General features: G+C 36.3%; 3 protein-coding genes and 1 non-coding gene across 15 annotated transcripts; all 4 read right to left on the bottom strand.

The window, feature by feature from the left end:
- Positions 1 to 254: 254 nt before the first annotated feature.
- Positions 255 to 4,564, bottom strand: LOC102608638 (pyruvate dehydrogenase E1 component subunit beta-1, mitochondrial). Of its 4 annotated transcripts, none has more exons than XM_006482967.4 (16): positions 4,409 to 4,564; positions 4,107 to 4,185; positions 3,972 to 4,025; positions 3,608 to 3,688; positions 3,483 to 3,509; positions 3,308 to 3,370; positions 2,972 to 3,058; positions 2,210 to 2,335; positions 1,872 to 2,005; positions 1,707 to 1,779; positions 1,530 to 1,595; positions 1,372 to 1,410; positions 1,156 to 1,280; positions 948 to 1,062; positions 632 to 737; positions 255 to 494 (listed from the first exon to the last, which is right to left on the bottom strand). In XM_006482967.4, the coding sequence occupies exons 2-15, from the start codon at positions 4,158 to 4,160 to the stop codon at positions 669 to 671; spliced, it is 1,113 nt and encodes a 370-aa protein (XP_006483030.1). In that variant the 5' UTR covers positions 4,161 to 4,185; positions 4,409 to 4,564; the 3' UTR covers positions 255 to 494; positions 632 to 668. The 4 variants fall into 4 exon arrangements, with proteins under 4 accessions (XP_006483030.1, XP_015387230.1, XP_006483031.1 ...); XM_015531744.3 differs by having other exon boundaries at positions 4,107 to 4,190; positions 4,418 to 4,564; XM_006482968.4 differs by having other exon boundaries at positions 4,107 to 4,190; positions 4,409 to 4,557.
- Positions 4,565 to 11,522: 6,958 nt separating this feature from the next.
- Positions 11,523 to 17,252, bottom strand: LOC102609498 (uncharacterized). Of its 9 annotated transcripts, XM_052440344.1 has the most exons (11): positions 16,332 to 16,388; positions 16,190 to 16,257; positions 15,703 to 15,820; positions 14,023 to 14,806; positions 13,786 to 13,932; positions 13,593 to 13,700; positions 13,335 to 13,496; positions 13,004 to 13,249; positions 12,446 to 12,917; positions 12,051 to 12,365; positions 11,523 to 11,988 (listed from the first exon to the last, which is right to left on the bottom strand). In XM_052440344.1, exons 4-10 carry the CDS (start codon positions 14,800 to 14,802, stop codon positions 12,202 to 12,204), a joined length of 2,079 nt encoding a protein of 692 aa, XP_052296304.1. In that variant the 5' UTR covers positions 14,803 to 14,806; positions 15,703 to 15,820; positions 16,190 to 16,257; positions 16,332 to 16,388; the 3' UTR covers positions 11,523 to 11,988; positions 12,051 to 12,201. The 9 variants fall into 9 exon arrangements, with proteins under 9 accessions (XP_052296304.1, XP_052296310.1, XP_052296311.1 ...); XM_052440350.1 differs by lacking the exons at positions 14,023 to 14,806; positions 15,703 to 15,820; positions 16,332 to 16,388 and adding exons at positions 16,431 to 16,566; positions 17,117 to 17,252; XM_052440351.1 differs by lacking the exons at positions 14,023 to 14,806; positions 15,703 to 15,820; positions 16,332 to 16,388 and adding exons at positions 16,431 to 16,566; positions 17,114 to 17,250.
- Positions 11,590 to 12,101, bottom strand: LOC127901897 (uncharacterized). Its single transcript, XM_052439944.1, has 2 exons — positions 12,051 to 12,101; positions 11,590 to 11,988 (listed from the first exon to the last, which is right to left on the bottom strand). Exons 1-2 carry the CDS (start codon positions 12,099 to 12,101, stop codon positions 11,590 to 11,592), a joined length of 450 nt encoding a protein of 149 aa, XP_052295904.1.
- Positions 16,735 to 16,870, bottom strand: MIR536 (microRNA MIR536). Its single transcript, NR_161554.1, has one exon. It is a non-coding gene; the product is annotated as a microRNA MIR536 (primary transcript).
- Positions 17,253 to 20,365: the final 3,113 nt, after the last annotated feature.

Here is a 20,365-nt window from a genome sequence, read left to right as displayed (position 1 = left end):
AGCCTTTGAGTTTCGGCGGTACAAAAACCCTGTTCAAGTCACAAACACTAGGCCCCTGAATCGGCTCTTCCTTCGTTGAAAGAAAATGGGGCCCGAAACACAGCATGTTTCTATTATTGCTATTACGCACGATACTTAATGAAAAATATGTAGGGAGGGATTGTTGGCAATGCATCAAATTTATTATTTCTGTAATCCCACATCACCTTCTCTTTTCTCACAGTGACAATACAATTATCAAAAATCCGAAGAAAGAATTCAAACGACTCAGATTCACGCACCATTTAATGAAATATCATGTAACTGACAAAACTTGTAGCAGTACATTGATAATCAAACAATAAAACTCTGGTTTCTTGTTGATTTTCCACATTAACAAGAGAAAACTAAGCCACAAAATTTCCTGCTGTCATCAACAATCTCCAATTATTTCATGATCAATTCCCCCAAAAAAGTGTTGAGAACGGGGAAAATGTACAATCCCTCTATTGTTCCTGGAAAGGATCCAATAGTCGTTAAATAAATAGGCAAATTGAAACTCAGAACCATAGCATTGACCTTAAGCCACCAGCTGAAAAAAAAGCCTTATAAAACTAATAAATAGACAATAGTTTGTGCAAATAAAACCAACCAGGATCTGACAAAGCTTCAGGGCAGAATCAGTTCATTTATGCTGCAGCAGCCATTGGCACAGATCTGTAGCATGCTCTCTTGGCAGCTCGGACAATATCTTCAACCTGTACAAAACCCATTAACCAAGATCATAAGGCTCTAAGAAAACAATAACTAGCATTTACAAGCATTTGATAGTACAGTTCCATTGGACAATGACTACATTTACAATTTAGCCATTTCACAGATCAAGGGTAGATATCCCACAAAGTGCCTTAATACACAAGAAACTTGTAACAGCCATCAATCAAAGAATCATATAAGAAACACAAGACCTGTGGGACAGCCATTCTCTCAAGATTGGCTGCATATGGCATTGGAACATCAGCTCCAGCAATTCTCTCAACTGGTGCATCAAGATAACCGAAGCTTTCCTCAATAACGGATGCACTGTTTGGAAGGAATAGCAGAGTCAGTATGTATGCCAGAGTGTCTCATAACTTATTACTAGAGATTAACCATGCTGGTGGAAAGAAAGCACACCAGATTTCGGCACCAACTCCATGCTGAGGGAACCCTTCTTCGACTGTTACCAGTCTGTTAGTTTTCCTGACAGAAGCATTGATTGTGGATCTATCTAGTGGCCTAATTGACCGCAGATTGATAACCTGTTTTAAAAGAGACAGCAACTGAGTCCAGCAAGAAAAAGACTGAACCATTTGAAACTACACATTGTTCTTTATGCCAGCATCAATTTACCTCAGCACTTATTCCTTCCTTTGCAAGTATCTCAGCCGCCTGAAAACCAAGCAACGTTCATTTAGATATATGATTAGGAAGACTTGTTTGGAACAACTATATTACTTTCAGAAGGAAACATTTCAAAGAAATCAAGAGGAGCTCCCTCTGTTACAAACCTTGAGTGAAAGGCCCACAATTTTTGAGAAAGCTGTAATAGTTACATCCTTTCCTTCTCTCTCAATCTGTTAGAAATAAATAATCGCAATGTAAACGGATGATAAGACAGTATTATGCAGTAAGAGTGAATAAGACAATCAAAGAACAAGCAAGTTTCAAAGGTAAAAGACCATTACTTTAGCTTTCCCAATTGGAAGGCAAAAACTGGAATCAAGAACTTCAGCTGATACCGGGAATGACTCACCATATCTGAGGCACAAATTTCAAGTTAACATTAACTTTTGTTAACCGATGATAAATTCTAATAGTATATCAGAATCAAACTGCACAAAACTACTTACAACAACTCATTTTCAAGAAAAACAACAGGATCCGGATCCCTTATAGCAGCTTTTAGCAGTCCACGAGCATCTTCAGAACTGTATGGGCTCAGTACTTTCAACCCAGGGACTGAGGCATACCATGCTGCATAACACTACAAGGAACACAAAAGCAGTGTCGTCAAATATTAGCTCACAAATTTTTGAAGAACCAAAGATACATTTGAAGATATCAGAAGTTAAGTGTGAAAACAATGCATAAATTGTCCACGATAATCAAATTGGCATAATTTTGGAGAGGAAGAAACTAAAAGCTGACAATTAAGATGAACGGTATGGAAGAGACTGGGGATCCATACTTGAGAGTGTTGGGCACCCACTCCGGCAGCAGCACCATTAGGCCCTCTGAAGACGATAGGAACCGATATTTGGCCAGAAGACATGTAATTTGATTTTGCAGCAGAATTAATGATGTGATCAATTGCCTGCAACAAAAACCACAACAGAGATTAACAAGAAGTACTCATTGGAAGAAATCTGACTAACAAATTCCTATAATGAAAATCATATTGAACAAGCATGATATTCCTAAACTGCCATGGTAAGAGAATAACACAAACTAGCAGTGAAATTATGAGGATTCCCACCTCTAATGCTGCAATTATAAGAACACACCATGTCTATGTCAACATGAAAGGGTTTGGTAGGCCCATATAGCGTTTTGAATAGATTTCATAACCAACAAGAATAAGATCATTTAAACACAAGTACCATCTTTTCTGATTTAAGAATATAAGTCCTTTTTCAATTGTATGCTCTGAACTGAATTATCAGAGATATGATCTCATTCCCCTCGCAATTTGCTAAAATTTCACTGCCAACTATCCACCATTGTGTTTTAACAAAGTGGCTCTTCTAACAAGTAAAATTCTTTCACTCATCAAATATGATTCTAGCATTAATGAAGAGAGACTAGCACTTCAATATAAACTCTTGTGTTTCAAGAATGTGGCTCTTCTTTTCAGTAAAAATCTTTAATTGATCAAATATGATTCTAACGTTCATGAACAAAATCTAGCACTTCAATCAACTAATATAAGCAAAGTATGAACCCTCTTGACCTGCATAGAGAAGTTAAATGTCATGAATTCCACAACAGGCTTCAAACCATAGTATGCAGCACCAACTCCAATCCCAGTAAAACCAGCCTGCCAAACATGCAAGACACAAATTATTATGGGCAGACAGCTATCGCCAAGAATAAAACAAGAAGATTCATTGGTCGATAACTAATATAAACTTGCATACAAGATAGGTAAATAGATAGTTAGAAATCGAGAGAAAGAAAGAGAATCCATAAAATTTTTTATTAACTAACAAAAAGAATTAGGTTTTTAAAAAAAGAGGGGGGGGGGGGGGGAACAACAAAGTTGTTCAAATAAAGTAAAAGCAATAACCTCAGTGATCGGGGTATCAAGAACTCTCTCAGGGCCATATTTCTCCAATAGCCCTTTGGATATCTAAACAAAACAGCAAATAAAAATCCAGTAGTTAGAAAAACGTAAACATACTTGTAAGACCTTCAAGAAACACAAAAGAACCAGAGTGAATATCTCCAACAATAAAACTAACCTTGTAAGCACCCTGATATTCCCCAACCTGCACTCAAAAGACATAGAATGAACGCACGTTAACCAAGAAAAGAAAGGTTAAGGTTCAGACCAGGAAAAAGAAAATCCCAAATCAATTTTCCCAACCTCTTCTCCCATCAAGAAAACTTTAGGATCAGCAGACATCTCCTCATCAAGAGCAGAGTTTAAAGCCTCTCTCACCATCATCTGTGCATTCGACAACATCTTAAGCTCAGTAGTAGACAAAATAACTTTGGAAAAATGAATTCCCAAACAATGTGCCGCAAACTAGAAATTGCTACCTTAAATAAATATTAAATGTGTAATTTCTCATACCATTAACTCTCTGAAAAGAAAAAACTATAATGAACTTAGAAAAAGTAAATACTTAAATAGAAGGCAAGCCTATACAGATAGATAGATAGAATACAAGCATCATACAGCCAAAATCAACGCATTGCAAGTAATAAGTCATAAAAGGCACAATTACCTGTTTAACTGCAGATGAGTAGTTTCTCAAATTGGATACCACAGGGCGAATTCTCTGGAATAAAAATCGCATGCGCAATAAGACAACAGTCAACAGTTTAAAAAAAGAAGCATGATGAATACTATTTTGAAGTACCGCAACAGGAGAACCTCCTCCAGCAGCCACTTTCTGCCTAATAATTCCCCACATCTTCAACTCTGTTTCAATGAAAATCCTGCCCTAGTCACCATATTAACCGCCAATAACAGCACCATAGATAACACAATCAGCGAATAGCAAAAGGAAGGGCAAAAAAAAAAAAAAAAAGAGGATACACAATCGTATCGTATGGAAGTGAATGCAAATCGAAGGCTATAATCAGTTATTAGACAATAAAATCGTGTTTATGATAAGACCAATAGCAATTAAGAAAATGAGATTTGAAAAAAAAGACGCACCGAGATTACCAGAAGTGAAAGTTATCAGCGATCCGATCGCCGTGGAGAGGGAAATAGGTTGAAAGTTGCAACGCACAGCCCACACGAAGAGCACGAATATTCTAATATAAAACAGTTTTGTATTTATTTATTATGGTATTTTCATTTAGACGAATTTTCAAAATTTTCCTCTTCGGGTTAGAATTGAATGCGGTATGATGTACATATACATGGCACTTTTTTTGGTCACGTTAGACTGCTTTTGATGATCAGGTGGTCACGAGAGAATCCAATCACTTGATAAACCACTGCGGGTACCAATCTTAGTTAATGAATCCGCTGTAGAGGATCGTAGTCCTTATGCTGAGCTGAATGCTTAAATGCTAGTTGTCGTGGCTGGGGGTTATTGGATCCACGGGACTTTGATAAATATCCTTGACGGGGGTGCCTGTAGGGATACGATGGTCATTACACGCGAGGATATATTGCGGGGAGCCCAACATAACTATACCGGAATCTGGGATCGTGTGTCGCTTGAGGAGTTGAAGAGCCGTTGGCGGGCGCTAATGCAATAACGTAATTTTCTACCTACTCCCGCAATGAATTGACATTTTACAGAGCGCATCTAATAAAATTTACTCGTTGTACAGCAATGTACACAGCCTAATTTCGTAATTTTCTCAGTTAAATTTAACGGTAAGGGGCAAAATCGAAAGTCCATGCTTTAAATTAATTTTAATGAAGATTCTCTTTATTTTTGTCGCTTTTGATTCCGTCCTTTTGTTTTTTCTATTTCTTCTCTATTTCTTTTTCTCCATTACCAACCCATCAATAGGTCTAAGTTTTATTAACTATTAGTAATATGAATAAACACCTTACAGATAATAATAGCATATTAAATCTTAATATTATAACAAAATTAGCGTATGGTACCCACTAATAGTCGTTCTCCGCAAAAAAAAAAAAAAAAAAAGTATGAATAAGGCAGTAGGTACGGATCGTCAGATAGTGTTCATTTAACTACCAATTCATGAAATATTCCACAATAATTAATGTACCAGAGAAATAAAATAATCTAATAGGTTTTCACTACGAACCCCACTTCGTCTGTTGCTGTTCGATTGCATTAGTGTAGCTGTAAATGTGTTGTATGTATCGTGTTTGTTCCACGTCGAATATTTTTGCACAATTCAACTTACATGGTATTGCTGCCGCTTTGACAGTGCAAATTTAGCATTGTGTATTTTCTAATATTATTTATTTTTTTCACTTCTATAGAAAAAGCTATTATCATTTTTCAAATGTCCTGTCATTAAAAGGTTCACTAGATGACTAGTAATTCATTTTAATATCAGGATCTGAAAGTCTTTTCTTATAAATGAAAATTTGATCGGAGATTTGGATTCTTCAAAATACTGTATGAAAAATTATAATGATAATGTGTTTTACAAAAAAAGTTTTTAAGTCAAATTTTATTGGTGGCATCCTGTGAAATGTGGTAGGCTTGTAAAAGAACTCAACGTCGTTCGAAGATGATAATGCCCATAAATGAACTACTTTAATTTGCGTCCAATGATTAATACAATTTTGTTGCTGACAATAAATTGTTATCTCCTGACTCTCTGCATCTCTTTTAATCATCACTTAGTGAATAAACTTTTTCAGTCTTGTTTATTATTGAGTTCCCATAGCCATAGTTTAAAAATTATAGAATTAAAATATTTAATAAACCCTAACTGTTATGATTTTAAAATTAAATTGATTTTATCACATATTTTTATACTACATTAAATCTCATACTTATATGATAAAAAATTTATAATATTTAATATTTTAAATTCATATTTTTATCAAAATTATTATTTAAAAATCATATTTACTACACGTAATTTATTTTATAAGATGACCCTTATTTATAACTTGGAAATAGAACCGCATTTTATGTGGTTTTGAAAAAAAAAATTAGTATTATCATTTTTTTCTTATTCTACTTTTAACGATTTATTCTATTTGATTAAGAGGCAAGACTTAAAAAAAATGAAAAAATAAAACAAAACTAAAACCAAAAATACTTTTTTAATTATTTAAAATTACATTAGCTAAATTAACACCACAAAAATAGAAGTGTCATAAATGCACCTTGTCTAAGCCAAAACCTTAGAAATCTAAAGTTGATATATAATCGCGAGGCCACCTAGAGAATGAAGAGCAGATGCATCACAGTAGCCTCTCAGTTTGTTCTTTTCTTCGGCAGTGAATCCGAGAGAGGTGAATATTACAGGCCAGCAATTACGGATGATGATATCAATAGCGCGCAACAGTCAGGGCCCATATCAGCCTGGCTATTAAGGAAGAATATAACAACCTCATTTGAACATAATTTCAGCACCATTAACGCGTTCCAGCACTCGTTAGGCCTCCGCTAACTTCAAGTATTGTTGCAAGATCATAACATGATTTCATATTATTGTTAAGGCGATCAATCATGCTAGGTGCATTTACAATATTTGTCATGATTAGGCAAGTGAGAGCTAAAATAAAATAAAAAAACACATATTTTAGAGTCATTGTTACTTTTTTTTCTTTTATGTCGTGTTTATATTTACGTGAGATATCATATTTTTTGTCGCTGCTTATCAATTAAGGTAAGACAGAGGAAAAGAGTAATTAAAAATATTTATAAATTATTGCTTAATTTATGATAAGAATGTTTCAATTAGAGAAGATAATAAATCTTTTGATGAACTATTATATATTAATTATCTAATAACAATCAAATTAATTATAAGAAGATGAAAAGTTAAATTTTAAAAAAAATTCTTTATTTATTAAATAATAAATAATGTACGAAAATAAAAAATATTGATGCCACATCAATAGTCTCAACTTTATATAGATATATAAATACATATAAATAGATAGATAGATTTTTAATTACAGCATTATAAAATTTTTATCCGGACAACATCTCCATTTGAAAATATCTTATTTCCCGATATTTTGCTGTTTTATGTTTGCTAAAATTCTTTTTTGGTATTTTATGTTGGATATTTTGCTCTGTTGTAATAATCTATCAAATATTCAATGATAATTATGTGTACGACCAATTCGTGCCAAACGTTGTTCTTCAATTTTAGCGCCCCAAGACCAAATTGTATAAAACACATGGGCTTGGTCATCTGGACCTTGAAAAGCCCACACGAATCCCACGAATTTTGTGCAGCTGCAGCCGATGCTTTTGGGAAGAGTAGAACCTCTGACATTCTTCTCAATTCTTTGTTAAATCCACGTTTAATTGAAATTATCTAATCAATTAAAAAATAATAATATTTTTTGTTTTAAATATTAACCCTTTACTTCAAGGGAAATTTATAAAAATAGTCAAAAAAATTAGGCATTTTTCAACTTTAACCCCTCAAATTTTTTTCTATCATAATTAGCCAAACACCCTATTTTTGGACTACATTATCCTCATCATTTTCATCAAATTTATAAAGGCATGCCACTTTCCCTTATCAAGTCCAGCACTTCCACCACTTTTCCCTTTTCAACTTAACAAATTTCATCACTCAACAAACTCCATTACTCTCAATAAATTAGCAAATTTCATCAAACAAGTATTACATAATTGAAGATATAATTATCAATTGAAGAGCTTCTTAAGGTTAGTTTATACTCTTACCATAACCTAAACTTTTAATCTATTGATTTTATCATTTGAGTTCGAAATTGAAGTGAGTTTTTATTGCAAATGTTGTTATTTTTCATTAACAAAACAATGTGACTTGTTAAAGTAGTTAGTTTGAGTTGAGAAATGAAAATCAATCATTGAAACCCCTGAAAAATCGAGTAAAACAAAAACCCAGAACAAGTGAGACAGGCACCTGTCTCACATAAATCTACTGGTTTTATGTGAGACAGGCACCTGTCTCACTTGCCTGTCTCACCAAAATATGTGCGACAGGCAAGTGGGACAGGCAAGTGGGACAGGCAAGTGGGACAGGCGTGTGAGACAGGCGTGTGAGACAGGCGTGTGAGACAGGCGCCTGTCTCACTTGTTACCACTGGTTTTATGTGAGACAGGCAAGTGGGACAGGCGCCTGTCTCACATAAATTTACTGGTTTTATGTGAGACATGCACCTGTCCCACTGCCTGTCTCACTAAATTTAAGTTATTTTCCGAAAGTAATAACTTGGGCTACATGTGTCCGTTTTAGGCGTATAATATATCATTTCGAAGCTTACGATGAGACGAAGTAAATCAAAAATTGTATACTTCATTTTATCCACATAAATGTACTGCATATTCATTTTTACTAGGTTTTGTAGCGTGAAATCTTATCTCTTTTGTTTTTTTTTTAGGTTTAATGGATTCCGTTGTACTTCAATTATGTTATGACGGTTGGTGGGAGACATTAGCAGATGGCCGTACGGAATACGTGAATGCGAAGAATACAACATTTTTAGTTCGGAAAGATTGTACGTTTGAGCAATTTATGGCAAGGGTGTATGAAGTTTTACAGATAAATCATATTGAATATAGTTTGTCGATGAAGACAACTTTGAGATCTAGTAACACAATGTATCGTGCATGTTCACTACCTATGGATATATTTAATGATGAAATGGTTAATGTTGTGCTGCACATGGCCTCTGATGTGGTCAATTATGGATGCATCCCTATATTTGTCACCACACATCCTCGAGTTCTGGCCGAAAATCCTGAGCCACTTGTGGAAAGTGAAAGTTCGCTTAGAGCAAACGAGTCTGTCCCTGATATTGAGGAAGAGGTGTTACCACAACAAATGTCGTTCCAACAACATTACTCACCAGTCAACGAAAACAATGACACTATTGATGATAATGGCATCACGATAGCGGATGTTGAAGATAATGTGTTACCATTAGGGACATCGTTAGGGCAACATTACTCTCCATTTCAAAATAATGAGTTCCGCAGTTATGATGATCCTGGTTATAACACCAACAACACAGAAGCTGATAATGTGCAAGGCATGAACTCTAATACTGAAGTTGATGATAGGGACACTGGTCATTCCGATATTCCTATCAATAATGAGGATGAGCATCAGTATGATATTCCTATTAACAATAGAGAGAATAGACCTATTCCTCCGATAGCCCGTTCGAGGAGGAGGACAACAGTTGATCACCTGGTGAGTCTTGCTCCAGTTTTGCCTTCAAACTTGGTTGCTCCAGACTTAGTTAGAAGCTGTAATTCTGCCGACATTGGTGTGGGAAAGTTGTTCATTGAGAAGAATGAGTTAATACTGGAATTGCGCAAAGTGGCCTTGCGGGAAAAGTTTGATTTCAAGATTGCACGGTCCACAACGACACGCTTTGAGGCTCATTGTTCTTCGGAATCATGTAATTGGCGTCTTCGCACAACAAGAGGTTCGGATGAGCATAATGTTCCTTGGGTAGTGAGAAGAGTTGACAATGTTCATACGTGCTCTAATGAGGTTTTGCCTAGTGGCCTCCGCCAAGTTAGGAGTCGGGTTGTTGGCCATCTTATTGCAGATAAATTTATTCAGGATAAACGGATATACACGCCGAATGACATTAGAGCAGACATGCAGCAAGAATACGGGGTCCAGTTAACATATTAGCAAGCATATCGGGCTAAAGAAGTCGGTCTTGAAATAGTACGAGGGAACCCTGCAGAGTCATACAACTTACTTCCCAAATACTCTCACGTTTTGACCAAAGCGAATGAGGGCACAGTGACACACCTCCAGCGAGATGGAGATGATAATTTCTTATACTACTTTGTTGCGCTTGGATCTTCCATTAAGGGCTTCACACAGTACATAAGGCCTGTGATCGCTGTAGATGGCACTCATTTGAAGGGGCTATATCGTGGAAGCATGTTTGTAGCAACATGTCTGGATGGTAATAATCAACTGTATCCGTTAGCTATTGGGGTCATGGATTCAGAAAACAATGATGCTTGGGAATGGTTTATGACGAAGTTACACGGAGTGATTGGCGATAGGCCAGAGTTAGTATTTATCTCTGATCGATGCACTGCCATCAAGCGAGCCGTTTTAAAAGCATTTCACACTGCTAGTCATGGAGTTTGTTTTTATCATGTCAAAGGCAACATTAAGTCTAAATTCAGGATGTCCAAAGCTATTTGGGATCAATTCGAGCCAGCTTTTATTAATGCAGCAAAGGCATATGGACACGAAGAATTTAAAAGACAACTTGAAGGGTTGTGGATGCTCCACTCGGCCGCGGCTGATTACTTAGAGAATAATGTGGGCACGTGTAATTGGGCAAGGTCCGAATTTGAAGGTAGGAGATACAGCATACTTACCACCAACATTGCAGAAAGCGTGAATTCTTTAATGAGGGAACCGCGAAAATTTCCTGTTACTTATCTTGTTGATCACTTTAGAAAAACATTACAGCAATGGTTTTATGACAGGAAAATTGTCGCTGAATTGATGAGCACTCGTCTAACGACGTGGGCAGATGAGATAGTCGGCGAAAGGAGAATTTTGGCCGAAAGAATGACCGTTCGGCCAGTGTCTCAGCATCGATTTCATGTTTTGGGTGGTGGTATGAAGGAAGGGATAGTTGACATTCATGAAAGAACTTGCTCCTGTAGAGTATTCCAACTCGATCAGCTTGTTTGTGCGCATGCAATTGCTGCTTGTCTGATCGTCCGTGTGGATTACATAAGTCTTTGCTCTGATTATTACTCTAAAGATTCATTGGTCATGGTATATGCAGAACTAGTAGAGCCGGTTGGGGACATGACAGATTGGGACATTCCAGAAGAAATTCAGGAAATTAAAGTTAACCCACCGATCGAAGCACCACCACCTGGTCGTCGTCCAGAGTTAAGAATTCCTTCTATCGATGAGGATGTTAACCGAAGAACTGTGAGATGTGGTCAATGCAACCAACCAGGTCATAACCGCAAGAGATGTAAAAATCCCATTGTGTCGAATCCAAACTGACTGTGTCGTTGTAACTAATTATGAATTATGAACTCTTATTATAATTTATATTACAATTATATGTAATGAGGTATATTATGTTATGTTCATTTGCATGATGAGTACTAAAGTTGATCAATAATTACTTATAGCTAAATATATGAATATATCAAAAGTTTATATCTATTAAAAAAACAATCTACATCCATACATCAAGTCTTAATACAATACGACTTACAAGGCAATATCGCCAGTGAATATATCTACAGCAATTTTCTTCCTGAAGTAATGCCCGTGGCTACTATCAAAATCAAATTTTAGCCCGAACATCAAATACATTGTAAACATCAACATAAATACACCGCAATCACCACTTCCAGGTGATTGTTGGGGCACATCCTTAACGATTCTTACTTTCCAAGGGTCGGTACTCTGCAGCTCAGATCGAATATTGTAGAATCCAACATCTTGAAGCCATTGAGGGAAGACGACCTGAAGAGGTTTGAATTTACGCAAATATGTTTTGTCCTCGCGAAAGGTAACCAACAAGTCGTAAATCTGCATCCTCCTTGCGCGAAGGTCCGCTCGAGCTAGTACCCAATGATCGCCGCCCAAATTCACAGGGATGAATATCTACATAAATAAATTAGTATATTTTATACACAATTACCATAAGATTGAGTGACAATTCTTACCATATTGACATCCGTAAACGGTTTGGACATGAGATCTTCCTGCCCATCCATATAGCTGCTCAAGTTGTTGCCATATTGTAATGAATTGACATCACAACTACCATTATTCCATAATTGCTTTAGAAACACCTATTACACGATGAGTAGAAAATTAATAACATTTCGAGATATTTAAAACATCGAAATTATAATTAATGATTATAAAATTTGAAAACAAGCCCAAAAGTATGTATCTGTATGCGTGACGCGTTGTGGTAGTGCATTTGGAAACCGCAGTTGCTTCTCGCTGATCAAGCGGTAATACGTGTGAATATGCTGTGAAGGGATTATACCAAGTAAATTTATATCAATATCCATGCCAGCAGAAATATTATTGTGTATTGTAATGTACTGACCATTAAACACGCTTACTTCGTCACCAAGCCACCTCATCGAAGCATTGCCCATGAGTATTTCAAAGAAATTTCGAGACTGTTGGACGAGTCGATCCACGGAAATGTTGCCGGCAAACCACTGATCAAACTCCTCACATAGTCTTGAGTCTTCTAGTCCCCTAAGCGGATTCATATCCACACTCGATCTTTCATCAATTTCATAGTCCGTAATGTTGAGTGCGGGTAAAGCCCTGACATTCCTAACTCTCTTGAAAGGAGGAATAAAGTAAGGACTGCCAAATATATACGACGGTCGGTACGGACGCCCAAACTTACTAACACCGGGAGGTGCCTCCGTGAATATCTGTACACCGTTATCACATATGTCCCCATGTAGATTGTACAAGGACATAGGGGTGTGCTCGTCGTTATTACCAGCATCAGTATGCGTACCATAGCCAGCATCAACGTTCGGACCATAGCAATCTGGGGCCTGTTGTTTCGAGGAGATGAACATATTAACATAATTTCGGGTTTGAAATCATAATAACATAACGAAAACATACGAAACTTGCTCACCGAGGGTGCGGGACCAAACAAAGAATCATCGTACGCGCCCTTTAAAGCACCCGCGCCAAACGAAGCCATAAACCCCATGGCCGCTGCTCTATATTGTTGTGCTTCTCTGCGTTCCGCCATAAGTTCTGACCTCAGTTCGTTAATGGAACTGTGTCCAGTCTGAAGTTCCGACCTCAACTCGTGAATGGAAGACTTTATTTTATCCAGTCGTCCAACGAAATAATCATTGCGGAACTTAGTCTTTGCCTATAATTTACACAAATAAGAAAGTAATGACAAAATATCGGATATGTATATGTGCATTGTAAATGTTCAGGACGACAGAAGTTACCTCTGGCTCATTTCTGTCATCTGAATCATGTGCGGATTCATAATGGTCGTCGGTAGCACCGGCATCCTCAACAGGACTATGCTCCAGTCCTATTGGGCTCGTGGGGTCAGGATCCACCTCGTTTGGCCTTGTACTGGATGGCGCATTGATTGAAGGCTGGTGCTGCACCAAGTAAAACAGAAAACAGTAAATACCAAAAAAACAAACATATAAATGACTTTGCATCCGATTTTCAATGATATTATAGATGATACCCACATTACGGACCCAACTTGGCAAATATGGCACGTAATCCTCGACACTCTTCCAATAATTTGTGGCTCTCTCCTTTGCATCCGGTTTCAGGGTTTGGAAAATGGTGTCATCCTGTCGTAAAGATTACCAAATTTCCAATTAGTATAACCATATATTATGTAATACTTATATACAAACATACATATAAATGACTTACAAGATGCTCGTTCAGGTATGAATACACTTCGCCGAAGTTAATATTTGAAGAAGCCACAGGCTTCCATCGCACGATCCGAGCACCCTTCCTCTTAATTTTCTCCACCCACTCTAATGGTAGTCCTTCGATCGCTTCAAAAATCCATGCCTTCAACAAGGAAAGATATGAAGTAAAAAAATGTGTCATTAAATATTTATTATAACAAAACCAAGTTATAAAAAAAACTTCTTCACTCACATGCACTGCCGACGTAAAGCCATAAAAGTTGTATTTCTCAATTCTATGCAATGGATTTTCTGCGCTTGCCTTCTTAAATTTTTTGGCTTTGCCGTTCAATACATTATCAATGCTTTTATATATTGTTTCCCATGACAAATGACCCCACGAAATACTTCGAAAATGATTTATGTCATCTACCTCATTAAGTAAATTGAAATTGATTTGACAATGATCCTTTCTTCCGTGTAGCACTCTATCAGCAAAGTAAAACATGACAATTTTTAGCGCATCAGTGTCATTCATAGTCTTGAAGCGTAAGTTCATAAATATTTCCTCGAACTGGCCAAGATTTATATCGCGAATCCTGCCTCCAAAGTACTTATTAAGTAACCTATGATTTGTTTTATGCTTCGTCAGGAATACTTTTTCGCCATAGCAAAGTCCCGTTACTAGGCACCACTCTCCAATCGATAGCCGTATCAAATGGTCGCCAACTTGAAACCATAACTCATCTTTGTCATTTCCATCGCCATGTGACACTTGCCGAAGCAATATATTGTGCACAATCACGCCACTGAACGGATAGCTCCGGCACTGTAGGAAATGCCCAAATATATCGTCTTTGAATAGCTTTAACTGTTGCCTTGTTAATTTTTCCCGGATGGCATTAACAACGACATCTAATTTGCACATACTCGTGATACGCCCAGGGAAGTGATCAACACAAGGTATCTTCATCATTCCCGGTTCTTTAATCGGTCCGGATGGGTTATGCAATGCAAATTTTGATTTGCCCATTTATCTGGTACAAGTTAAAAGTATCACACATTAAAAAATTATGAACAAAAGAAAAAAAATTAAGTCAACACTGCGCACTGCCTCTTGGTGCGACAGGCTCGCGCGAGGGAAGCCAAGCACGCGAGCTGCTTGCCTGCACGCAACTCGCGCGCGCTTGGCTTCCCTCGCGCGAGCCTAGCGCAACTCGCTCACGCGAGGCCGCGCCCTCGCGCACGAGATGGGCGCAACGTGCGCATCTCGAGTGTGACGCAGCGCCTGTCGCACACGAGATGCGCGCGGCGTGCACACCTCGCGCGCGCGAGATGGGTGTGCCGCGCGCATCTCGCGTGCGACACGCGCATGTCGCGCGCGCGAGATGGGCGTGTCGCGCCCATCTTGCGTGCGACATGCGCATGTCGCGCATGTCGCGCGCGCGAGATGGGCGTGTCGCGCCCATCTTGCGTGCGACATGCGCATGTCACGCACGGCGTTCGCACCTCACGCGCGCGACATGCGCCTGTTGCACGCGAGATGCGGGCGTCGTGCGCACCTCGCGCGCGCGAGATGGGCGTGCAGTGCGCATCTCGCGTGCGACATGCGCTGCGTCGCACACGAGATGCGTGCGGCGTGCGTACCTCGTGCGCACGACATGCGCATGTCGCATGCGAGATGCGCGCGACACGCCCATCTCGCGCGCGCGAGGTGCGCACGCCGCGCGCATCTCGCGTGCGACGCAGCGCGAGTTGGCTTCCCCCCTTTCTCTTCTCTTCCCTTTCCCACATGCATCTCACCAGCACCGCCATTAAAACACCACCAACAACAACAACATCCCAAACAACAACAACAACCCAAACAACAACAACATCCCAAACAACAACAGCAACCCAAACAACAACAAGAAAAACGGCAATAACAACTCACCTAGGGTTTTCAATTTTTTTCTTTGATTTTGGAGATCTCCGAAGATTTTCAATGTGATTTAGCTTCTTTCAAGTGCCAACAACTTCCTCCGCTGCCGATGTACGCTGCCGCCGACAATCTATAAAACTTTCGGTGATGAGATTTTGATGAGAGAGGAAGGAATTTGCTTGAGGAAAACGTGAGAATGAGGAGGGTAATTTCGTTCACAATTTGGTGATTTGACTAATGTTGAAAGAAAAAAATTTGAAGGGTTAAAGTTGAAAAATGCCTTCTTTTTTTGGCTTGTTTTGTAAATTTCCCTTACTTCAATAGTCAACAGATGTTGATACAAAATTGTGATTAAGAACATTTTGATAATTTATAATAAATTATAAGGTACAGTAAACAAATTATTTTAATTATTATTCTCATTGTGATCTCTAAAAATTAAAAATAAATAAATTAGTAATTTAAGAAAAAGTAAACGAACCACTAGTGTTTTACTTACATGGTGTGGAAGGAAAAAAATGGACAGGGATGTTGGGTTGTATTTTAGGAGGAAACATTCATCTTCACCTAATAGCCAGATTCAAACCTGATGCGCTGAAACAGTAAAGGGAAAATAATAATAATAATAATGAACACCGCACCACAGAGTTTTAGAGTTCCGATTCGAATGTCGTTGGTGGGTAATGATGGCATGGCACAGGTATATGATCTATAAGAAGATGAGCCAAGCTCTCACGTGCCTGAAATTGGCAAAACAACAAGAAGCCCAGATGAACGCAACTGAACCATCAACTGAATACTTGAGCTCTTTACCCACTCAAATATTGCACGTTTGCCCTCGCTGCTCGCTTCAAACCATCCTCAATTTCACTGCCCCTGAAAGATAAGATAAAACATGAAACAAATAAAACAATATACAGCGGCACTGAAACACACCAACACAAACCCCAAAAAAAATAAAAAAATAAAAAAATGGAGTGATTGAAAGAAAGAAAAAAAAAAAAAAAAAGAGTCCAAAAAAGGGCACGCAGCCGGGGTTGCTTTGCTTGTCTAGCGCAAAGAATAAGCATTCAAGACGCACACAGCGTGGCACCATCACCCATTGCTCTAACTGTAATCACAACTTTTGATGGTTCCACGCTGGGGTGCGCCTCAATCCTTACTCTTATCATAACTTCACCAATTTAACTTTTAAAAAAATAAAAAATTAGTCTCAAAATACCAACAACACAAGACACAAAAATGAGTGGAGTGTGAGTATTGCTCTTTTTATAGCATAATGATTCATTTGGCCGATAAGAAGAATCGGAAAACACAAAGGCAAACGGCAAAAAATAATATAATAATCAAACGGGACCAAGTGGGCTGTTCGTTGGAATTGTAGAAAAAGGAAATAAAAAGACAACATCCGCCGATACGCAACCACCTGGATAGAGCGACATGTGTGCATATCTATATGTGTCCAGATTCGGGCCAGATGAAGAGGTTTCAACCTGAACCTCTCTCTCAGTAGCTAATTTTGGGAGACGACACGTACGTCGGTTTGGAAATTTCTTATGGCTCACAATCGTTTTGGGGTTTTGTCCGCGCCAGTTATTCTGTTACGCACCCGCCAAGTGGCGTCCTGTCCCCTGCAATGAAGAAACCATCATCCATAATGCACTAATACAAGTGGAGTTTTGTAAAATTACAGTTATATTTACACTTTTTTTAAGGCAGCAGAGAATAAAAAGAAAAACTTGACGCGTGGAATAAAGGCGAGGGGGTGATGTCCTACATTTAACGAAATTTTAGAATATATCAATTGTATAATAATAATAAAATAATATTATGAAATATGTATTTATTTTAAAAAAATCATATAAATAATAATTATATTAAATTTAATTATATATGTTATGTATGTATCAATTAATTATAATATAATTATATATGTTATACATATATTAATTCATTGTAATATATCAAATGTATTTTAAAATTTTTCTTAAGTTTTTTTTGTTTTTATTTTTTTAATATTTGAAAAAAAATAAAAATAAAGGTCGGACGAAAATTTTGTTCCGTTTATGATTGCTCTCAAGTCTTTACATTTTGCGCTTAGCCTCATCCACATATAGAGACATATTGCAGTACTAGCAGGTTACATAATACAACCAAGTTACGACTGCTATAAATTATTTATGCACTTCTTTTTCTCTTTAAAAAAAGTCCCTTTTAAACTTTGGGTTTGGTATAATAATATATTTTATCATTACTCTTTAAATGATAATTTATTTTATTCTTACTTTTCAAATAATAATTCAAAATACCCTTTCGTTTATTGAAGGGAAAACAATGATTATATAAATCATTTAAAGTAAAAATCTCAATCACAATTTAAATAAAATTTGACTTTCTATATAAATTTAAAATTTAAGTATAACTTAATAAAACAAAAATAACTCAATATGCATACACACACACACACACACACTTCTTCTTCTTCTTCTTCTTCTTCTTCTCACCAACCATATTAAAACTAAGCATGAGCTAAAAAAAAAAAAGCACCACACTCTAACACACTGTATTTTATTTTCGTAGTGTATTAAATGAATGTTTTTGTTTCTTTACTGTGTTTATTTTAACATAAATGAAGGTGTTTGTATTTACTTTTGATAAAATAAATGTATTGATTGATTATTTATTTATTTATCTTAACTATAATAAAGTTAAGGACAAGTTAAAATATACAAAAAGAAAAAAAACACACTCTAGTGCTTGTGAAATCTATGTTTTCTATTTTTGTCCTAAATATATATTTTACATATTATTTAGTGCTACTATTGTTGATTTATTAAGTTATATATAGAAATCAAATGCTATTTAATTGTGTTTACAAATTTCATTCTAAAATATTTTGTGACTTCTTAATTGAAAATTATATTTTGTCCTCAATAAACTAATGATAAATTAACGAAGGATGTTTTAGACTATTTTTAAAAAACAAGAATAAAATGGACTATTACTTTAAGTGTCTGCTTAGTATAACTTTTCTAATGATCATAAATGTTTATTTGATCTCATGTGCTCTTATTAAAATTTTTGTTATTATTTGGTCATTTTTTAGTAGTGTTTTTAAAGATTAAAAATGTTATTTTGTCTCTACTAGAAATCTCAAATTTTGGGCTTTTGAGAGTGAAGGTAAAAAAAGTTTTTTTAATGTTAAAATATCTAAAATATCATTTTCTTATTTATTTTATTCTTTTCATAATATAAATTTTAAAAAAATTATCTATTAAAGTAATTTTATAATTTTTAATAAAATTTTTCATTGATAACGAAACAATTAAAATTTTTTTGGGGTAAAAGTTCTATAAAAAAAATGATGCTTAAATAAGCTCTATTTGAAAAGTTACACCAAATGAAGCCTAAGAGTCAAAACAATATATTTATTTTTTTAATCACTATCTAATCACAGGTTTTATATATATATATATTAGGAACAGTTCCACTTCAATGTCGGAAAGCCTGTTTCAATCCAAGAAGTGCTTCATCGTAAAGAAACATTGTCAAAACACCTTCAAGCAGCTGCTTCACCGTAAAGAAACATCATCAAAACACTTTAGTGGTAGAGTGGACTAGTAAAATATTTGATCCATCACTTTATCTCATCACCTTTATTTTGGTAATTAACTCTATAAATTTCTAAAATTTCCACACACACACACACACACATATATATATATATATATGTAATGAAGGGTTCAGTTAACTTTTCCGTTTCCTCTGCATGGATGACCGAAGCAATATTGACAGAGATGAATGATTATTGCCAAGAACGTGAAACTTTGCACGACAAGTCTTGGGGAAACAAAGTCACCAATCCATTTTTCGAAGTCCTCCATTAATGACCGGGAAGCTCTGCACATGATTACGAATCCATGATGGGGAGTAGGATCATGAGATTGGGATTTGAGTGATTCAATCAAGGCGTGGTGGAAAATCGTTTATGTAAAATCAAGATGCAAAACAAAGGGAAGGAGGTGTGGAGAATAATGAAGATGAATCTATGGTTTTTTTTACCGGTATTTTCAAATTTTCGTTTCTGTTTTTAAAAGTTTTGTGGCGATGGTAATGGTTGATGATAATGGATTTTGTGGCGACTCATGACGAAAGCCTTCTTTGGCATTAAGCTCTACAGTTACTATAAATTGTAATTATAAAATAAAAATTAATGGTATATAGTAGATATAATTTTAAAATAATATTTTTAATAAAATTGATAAAGATATAATATATTTTTTACCACGCAAATGTAAAATTAAATTAACTTACCTTCCAACCTACAATGATTTGTGTTTATCAAACACTTTAGAGTATTGTAGTTTACAACTAACCAACGTCAATCCCGAACAGGATCAAAGACAAGCGGTGGTTGTCATGGTAATGTTTGAGAGAGAGAGAGAGAGTGCAGATAATTAGAGAACAAGATAAAAAATAAAATTTATTTAATTTTATTTATGAAAAGATATTTTTAGAATAAATTAAATTAATTTAAAAAAGGTAGTTGTTGATGTAAAGAGTTGTGAGATTTTATCCCTTGTCTGGTCTCACTAATCAATTCTATCTCAATATTCATTTTATCTTCGTAAGAAATAAAACTTTTAAATACATAATGAAATTAATATAGGGAACT

Source organism: Citrus sinensis, chromosome 4 (genome assembly GCF_022201045.2).
Source record: "Citrus sinensis cultivar Valencia sweet orange chromosome 4, DVS_A1.0, whole genome shotgun sequence".
Lineage (NCBI taxonomy): Eukaryota > Viridiplantae > Streptophyta > Magnoliopsida > Sapindales > Rutaceae > Citrus > Citrus sinensis.
This window is presented reverse-complemented; position numbering and strand designations above follow the sequence as displayed.